Raw genomic sequence first — 8,017 nt, forward strand, 5'->3', positions numbered from 1 at the left:
TGAGAACACAAAAAAAACTAGGAGTTGTGGTGGTTTTTTTTTTTTTTTTTTTTTTGGCAGGCTTTAGCGTGGTTTATCATATTAAGTTGAAGTGGATGGGGGAAGGAGTCAAACAGAAAGCTTTTTTCCTAGCAGAAATTAAGAGAAATCTTTTAAAGCTGGCAACTGAAAGAAGGACTGTGAATACTATTATCTTTGCTCAGTTGCAGGTTGGTTTTGGGGGGTTTTTTTTTGTTTGTTTGGGGTTTTTTGTTTGTTTTGGGGTTTTTTTTGTTTTTGTTTTTGTTTTTTTTTTTTAAATTCAGCTTTGAAAGGAGCTCTTCCACTACAGATTTGTGGAGGAGAGGTGGGAGGTTAATCTTCTCTAAAATTGGAGCATAAGTGCTTTTTTGATAAAACTTCAAAAGACCCACAGCAGAGAATTGGCGCTCACTTACAGTCCTGACTGCTGGTCAACTTCTGCACCTTTCTGCACAAGAAGGGAGATTGCTTCCGCGTGCTTGTTCAGGACAGCAACTGTGAGAGCAGGCCTGTCCCTGTCGCTGAGGCAGTTCGGGTCAGCTCCCTAGAATGCACAGGTGAGGGAAGGTGAGCTGTTGAAAGCTGTAAAGATTCCTCAGCTTCCACCTTGCTTTAATATTATGCTAATTTAAGTTGGCAAAGGGACTTCATGCTCAAGATGGAGAAATGTTCAAAGTGTGTGGTATTGCTGCTTCATGTTTCTTCTGAAAATGTTTGTTGCCTCCTAGCTCAAAGCCAGAGTAAACGTATATAACAAGAGCAGTCAAACTGGGTCCCACAGTCAGGATGCACCTTACCACATAGCAAAAAGGTAGAGGTTTATGCTTGCTTTTACTAAACAGTGGACTTGACCATAAATTATAAAATTAATGTATTTTTCTTTCTCTATGGCCTTGGCAAACCCAGAGGAGAACGCGTTACACACCAGCAAAATAGAAATTTGTGGAGAACATATATAAATGTAAAATAGACTGTTTCTTCTCTTCAATCTGAAGACAGTCAGTTGTATTGCAAGGATGTTGCCTCCTAAGCATGACGTTGAAGTCGCGTACCAGGCTAATATTCATGCAGTAAATGGTCAAAGAGTTGGAAGCAAGCAATAACTTACTTCACTGAGCAGTTGTCCTACCAAGGTGATTCTTCCTTTCCCTTTTGGACCCAGTTCGTCCAGTAGTTGTCTGGACTCTGGCTGTGGAAACATGGAAAATCGCCAGTAACATTTCACATAGTGAAGATACAAGTCGGTGGGCCATATTCTGCCTTTGAGTAAAGGCAGAAAATGCACATAGTGGCACGAATGCAGCATAGCTGAGCCTCAGTGTTACTAACCCATGACCCTTCTGTGGGAATATCTTTCTGAATCTGAGCAGGTGTTGGATAACCCAGGCTAATATCTCATTATTGAGGTCTTGATTCAGCAAATATCTCTGCAAATGATTAGCTTTACATCAATGTAGCTCTCTGGGGCTGTACAAAGATCTGCTCACCACAGTAAAATTAAACATGGGCACAAGTTCTTTGCTATAGGATTAAAGTTTGAAGCTTCCAGAACTTGTGGAAGTATTTTATGTAAAATGTGAGTATGTTTTGCCTCATAGAAGTTAGTTTACTAAATCTTATACCAGCAAAGCAACAATAAAACCTAAAACCTTTTCCTTCTATCTCTTCCTAGCCTTCCACCTCCTTCCTTTCCACTTTCAAAAGCCCAATCACTTGAGCAATCATTTTTATTTCTGGACTTGTCACAAAGCTCTGTACCTTCTTCCACTTGTTGACTTGGCTAACTAATCCAAGCTTAGATTAATGCACGTTTCCCTTTTGAAATTTTCCATGCCACTACGGACAACCCATTTAGTAGGCAGTGCTTCCAGGATATTTGGTCTCTAGTGGAAATCAAGCCTTGCTTCTTGCATTAAGCTAGCCTTCTGTTATGCTGACATCTCAGCTTGATGGGAAAACCAAGCTGACTTAAAAGCTTGTTGTGTAGGTGATCTTCCCCTGTCTAGATTACAGCCTCACTGTGTGAACAGCAGTTCTAGCACAGCCAAGGGTATGTCCTATGGAGTCAAACCAAGTAGTAAGGGTTGAGGGAAGACGATAAAGCCTCCATCTGGTGTTGCTTCTGAGAAAAACCTGTAACAAAGTCAGTCTGCAACAGTCTTTAGGCCTAATGCTGTGGCAGTAAAACAGAATGGGTCCAAAAATGTGAGCAACAATGTAAAGTTGTAGCAGCGAAGTTTGGTTATTCCAGTTCTGTAATAAATGCCAGCTACCAATTTTCAGGTTTTATATCAAGTCGGACTTTTTTCCTCTTCTGGGCCCCCCCTAGTCAGTGTTAAAAGCTTTCTATTTTTACCCTTGCCCTCCTTCATGTTAGTGCTGCTCTATAGGTAGTTTTTCCTGTAGTGGCAGAAGATACATACGGGGAGCTTATCTTCTTTTTCTGTAAGTGTGCTTGACTTCGTTCTTTTTATTTTGTCTCTTGAATGGAAAAGATTATGATCATCTTTGCCTACCAGAAAGGGAAACAAGTGTTAATGCAAAGCAAAGTCAGTATCCTAACAAGAACTTGGGGGAGACATCTGGAAATAATTTATCCACAAAAATATTTTATTTTGTGTTGAAATGAAAGCAATATTTACCCATTTTGTACAAGAGAAAGTGATGAAATATTTGTTGCACATCAGACTCGTTTTAACAAAAGGTTTACACTCAGGCAGACTTAAAAACTTGCTATTTTGAAATGAAGATTCAATGAAATGTGGAGTTTGGGGGGGTTGAGTCTTTTTTTAACTAGCTGCAGCTATTCAGCAGGTTTGGCTTGGATTCATTAATTGTTTTGACCAAAAACCTTACAATTTTTCAATGCTGTTTAGCTCCCAAGTACTTAAGAGCAAGACTAGAGGACCTTGAGTAGATACATACATCCATTATTTCTAAGAGATGTAGTCTCCCAATGTGCAGGATAAGGAAATTATGCAGCAAGTGGGGAGCCTTTGAGCTGGTGCTGCTAGAGTGCCTGGAATCACAGTCACGTTACTGACACTCCAGAAAACCAGCTCTTAGTGCTGTGGCTGCCACTTGCCAAGTCTCAGATTAGAAGCACAAACTGGCAGAAACTTATACATTAATTGAAGTATGTCAAATTATACTATAGGAATTTCTGAATTCTAATGTGACTTTACAACTAGTTGATTTAATGAAAACCTAAGTCCAGTATGAGATGCCTAAAATGCTGAGCTGTTACTGACACCAATGGGAGATGCAAGCTAAGAAGGACAAGAGGACAAGCAAGAAGGACATTGAGGCACTGGAGTGTGTCCAGAGAAGGGCACCACAGTTGGTGAGGGGTCTGGAGCACAAGCCTTATGAGGAGCTGAGGGAACTGGGGTTGTTTAGCCTGGAGAAAAGGAGGCTGAGGGGAGACCTTATCGCCCTCTACAACTACCTGACAGGAGGTTGTAGCGAGGTGGGGGTTGGTCTCTTGTCCCACGTAACAGGCAATGAGAGCAAATGGCCTCAAGTTGTGCCAGGGAGGTTTACTTAGATATTAGGAAAAATTTCTTTACTTATCAAGCACTAGAATGGGCTGCCCAGGGAAGTGGTGGAGTCACCATCCCTGGAGGTATTTAAAAGAGGTGTAGATGAGGTGCTTAGATGCAGGGTTTAGTAGTGGACAGGTATGGTTAGACTCGATAATCTTAAAAGTCTTTTCCAACCAAATGATTCTATGATTCTAAGCATCTCGGAAAACTAGGTCTGGAATTAATGTATTTCATCATTTCTTATCTTTGCTGAATGTGCCGAAGCTGAAGTCCCTGGCACAGCTCAAAAGTAGAGTTAATATTGACATTGATAGCTCCTATTGTTAATGAATATGCAAAGCATCTAAAGTTTTATCACTATAACAGAGACCCTGCTGTGAGCTGTGGCTGCAGTTTACTGGCCTCTCCAGCTGTCCTCTAGGGATGAAGCATTCCCATAAGATTTTGACAGAGTCTGTACATTGCTTAAATCTCAACTCAGCCACATTTTGAGACTTAAAGATCAACTTAAGTAGGTGCAGAATGTGCCAGTATATTCGTTTGCCCATCTCAGTGTCTTACCTTCCAAGCACTACTTTCATATTCTTCACTATTATATTTATGGTCTATCATAAAGACAGAGGGGGAAAAAAAAATCTCACCTGAACCTGTCATACTGCCATCCTGTCCATCTCCAACTTCTGTTACAGTATTCAGGTAATGCAAAAAAAGTTTGTTAGTATGAATGTCCTGTAGAATCATCAAATGCAGGCAGTTAATCAGATAATCATGTAATGCTGTTACAAGCTTAGTAGCACAAAACAGTGGTGTTGCATATGAAAAAATACATAGGCTTTTAATATCAGTCTCAAATTAGCACAAGACAAATTATTATGTGTAATTGGACTTTGTTTTGAGGCAAAATAAGATAGCATTTTTTTTAAACCTTGTGTTAGGTATTTTTTTTGATTTAAAAAAAAATAATGAAACAACCTCACTTAATGAAATGAAGATTCTCATCCAAATGAAAGTGTGTCTACTACTTGAGAGATCTGTTTACCTCCTCACTTGTGAAATGATGTGATACACCTTTTCAGGCACCACTTGACAAGGTAAGCTAAAGATTCTGCACAAGAGATACAGCCTGAATTTTGGATCTTGGAAATGGTAGATTGTCATCTTTGGAAAGCTGAAAATGAATACATGGGTGGTTTTTGGAACATGGTAATTCTGGAGGTAGGGATTTTGAGTGTTTGAATACAGTTAACGGGAGCTCTGGCAAACATTATGTCCAAACTCCTGAAAATTACTAAGCTTGTTTCTTAAGAGCACAATATGCAGACTAAAGAAAAAGAAGCTCTAAGATCTAGAGCTAAGGGGTGCTAGAATGATCAAAGAGCAACAGCTGAAAGAAGAATGTTAATATTAATAGCAAACTAATGAAATGCCAGATGATAGCAACATAAGCATGAAGTCTGGCTTAATCAGATAAAGATACCTGTTCAGCCAGCTCCAACAGAAAAAGAAAAAGATTCCTTTCTCTGAAGTAATGAGTTAACACCCTCTGAACAAAAGAATTTATTGTTTAGACCTGAATTTGAAATATATCAGCATTACACTGACTGGTCTAGTGACAGCTTTAGACCAGGTGCCTAACAACAGGCCTCATCCCCCAAACTGACCTTGTTAATAGCAAGAGCGTAATTCAGTGTAATAGTGACTTCATAGTCATCCTCACGGACGGCAGCAGAATTAATCTAGAGGGTAAGAGCAGCCGTTACGATCAAAAAGTACACAGAAATAGTTATAGGAATAAGTCTTGCTGATGATGTTTATTATGGAGCCAATATACAAAATCACACATGTGGCCTTTGCCTACTTGTGATATCATACCAACACTTCCATCTTACTCAGCAAGGGGCAGGTGGTATTTTGAGTAACTGGAAATATCAGAATGCCAAATGAATCCCAAAGATGTAATAACTCTACGTTTCATGAAAGTCTGGCCATTCTCCACCTAGCTTTTGCAGCTGCATGAAAGACTGTGTTGTCCTTAGGACTGCCTGCTCCAGGAGAACTGGTTGCTGCTTCAGTTGTACCCATCTGTAGAAGCACAGTGTGTAGTGAAATGTGGGCACCTTTCTATAGGTGAGACATTCATTGAGACAGTAGTGCTGGCAAGAAGACTATCAAAGTTATCCATAAATAAGTGCACAGGGGATTATAAAGAAGTGGAATGAGGCAAGGTTAGATTGCAGCAGGTTGAGAATTTTTAGATAAGGTCAATTATATTTCTAATCCACAGGAAAACTGAAAAAAGCAGCATTACACCCAGACAGTTGGCATCTACTTTGAATCACCTCTGTTACTTTTGGGGGCAGCAGTTTTGAGACAATAGGATGACAAAAGGCCAAGAAGCAGCCTTCTCTAGGCAATTTAATATTTCTCAGTTTTTGAATATTTTCCACTTTTTGAATCTGCTAGCAAAGGAAACAAGTTGCAGTGGACCTATACTTCATCTCCATCAAGCAGGTATCTTTTATATTTACACTTGTACTACAGCTTCTGAACGTAGGGGTGGGCCCAATAGGTTTCAGTGGGCATGGAATTCAGATGCAAAGTATCTGATGGAGTGTCGTACTTCTCAAAAGTGTCACCTGCCAAATGTCAATTAGATTTCTGAACCCCAGTATTCACGAACTTTTCTGTAGTTGTTTCTATGTGCTGAAACTGGTTTTTTTTTTGACTGGTGTGTCACGTCAGTCAGGAAAGGCTAAGAATTATTGAGCTTGAACTGTAACAAGGGAGACTTAGGTCAGACACTGGGAAAAAGCTTCCCAGTAGCTATGCCAGTTGAAGGAGTTCCCAACCCTACTTCTGCCTGCATCCCACTTCCAGCTGCTTGTTGCCAACCTACTTTTGTACTAGCACTGATGCCCTTTTTTCCCCTCCAGAGTTATTTTTCTCCCAGGTCAGTCACTGATCCAGTCCACAGGACATTGCCACAAGCAGCACCTAGGAAGCAGCGTGAGGGGATGCAACTTCTTTACCCAGCAGGGCTGCCAAAGAAAGCAATACAGTACTGCAGCTGAACAGCAAGGATAATTGAGTGCAGAAATTGGGGGCAGTTGTGAAATCTCCATTGTTGGTGAGTTTGAAAAGCTTCAAGGCAAACATCTGTAAGGAACAGTTTAGGCAGAGTTGATCCTCCCTCAGGACAGGGACCAAAAGATCTCTCAGTCATACTAGCCCTACCTTCTAGGACTCTTTAGGAAGAATCTCCATTTTCCACCTTCTTGCTATCACCCCTTTAATCCTTTTAATGCAGTTTGGTGACATCCTGAAGACTACATCTCCAGTAAGAAAAGTAATACCCTGTTCCTATCATACTGGTATAGTTTATACTAGAAGTAGACTACATAGCCAAAGAGAATTGCTGCTATCTGCTGGTATAACCCAGCCCAGAGCAGAGGCAAGGATATCATTACATCCCATTGCTAGCAGGGCTTATTTAACTGACCAACCACACAGATGTCAGTGATCTCTTCTTTTTCTTGATTGCCTGCTGTGGGACACTGTAAGGGATACTATAAAGGCAGCTGATCAAGGGCTTTCTGGCTTCTATCACTTCTCTTATAGCTGTGAGGTGAGAGAAGAATAGAAACTGCCATAGGAAAGAAGGCTGAAAAAAATGTTCAGTAAAAGTCTGAGCAAAAAACAGAACAACAAAACAAATTACACACACAAATAGGTCAAGATATAAAGAAAAGGGAGACATTTATTTTTTCCAGCATTTATGTAGCAGCCACAATCATATTTTTATGAGGCTGCATAGGAAGATAATACTCACAGGCTCCTTCCTACCTTTCCCATTCGAGGTTCTCCAATCAGGGCTCTGAATTCAAGGTTGTTCTGAGCATAGCTTCTAAGGTGTGCACAGATGTGATCCAGCTGTTTCCTCCAGTAACCTGACCAGAGAGAGTTAAGCAGGAGAAAAATCCCTTAAATCATGATGAACATTTCCTCTACTCATGTGATGGATGATGTAAAAGCATATTTTCACTGAGATAAAGAAAAAATTGAATTTTTCTTTTAAAAATTCATCTGATCAAGAAAAGGAAAAGCAAGTTATACCCTAAAAAAAGGTAAAATGCTTTCTTATCCATAGATTATAATTCATTCTTAGGGTACCTGTATTCAAAACAAAACCAAGTCTCAGAATTGTCCTTTGGAATCAAAACTGGCCCTGTGTGAAGGAGAATCTCACACTATTCCAGATCATCAAAGAAAAAAAGTACAGTATTACCACTAAGCAATTGTGCATTATTGAACTGATTTTTAGTTGATTTGAGATCACTGACAGGTAACAATAAGCCATATCTGAACACTGCAGATGTAGTAACTCAACCTGTACAGCATTCTAGTCTGTGTAAAATATTCCCCAAATAAATGCCTTTCAATTATATATGTAA

At 39.9% G+C, this 8,017-nt stretch overlaps 1 protein-coding gene across 1 annotated transcript in view; it reads right to left on the minus strand.

Moving 5' to 3' along the window:
- DZANK1 (double zinc ribbon and ankyrin repeat domains 1) overlaps window positions 1-8,017 on the minus strand; it is a 26,250-nt gene that overhangs the window by 1,829 nt on the left and 16,404 nt on the right. The window contains exons 13-18 of the mRNA XM_009641631.2: window positions 7,410-7,513; window positions 5,228-5,302; window positions 4,208-4,295; window positions 2,445-2,533; window positions 1,130-1,210; window positions 438-565 (exon numbers count right to left, since the gene is read on the minus strand). Of these exons, the coding sequence (XP_009639926.1) occupies window positions 438-565; window positions 1,130-1,210; window positions 2,445-2,533; window positions 4,208-4,295; window positions 5,228-5,302; window positions 7,410-7,513 (565 nt within the window). The remainder of the gene's footprint in view (window positions 1-437; window positions 566-1,129; window positions 1,211-2,444; window positions 2,534-4,207; window positions 4,296-5,227; window positions 5,303-7,409; window positions 7,514-8,017) is intronic.

Source organism: Egretta garzetta, unplaced genomic scaffold (genome assembly GCF_000687185.1).
Source record: "Egretta garzetta isolate BGI_Z169 unplaced genomic scaffold, ASM68718v1 scaffold17, whole genome shotgun sequence".
Classification (NCBI taxonomy): Eukaryota; Metazoa; Chordata; class Aves; order Pelecaniformes; family Ardeidae; genus Egretta; species Egretta garzetta.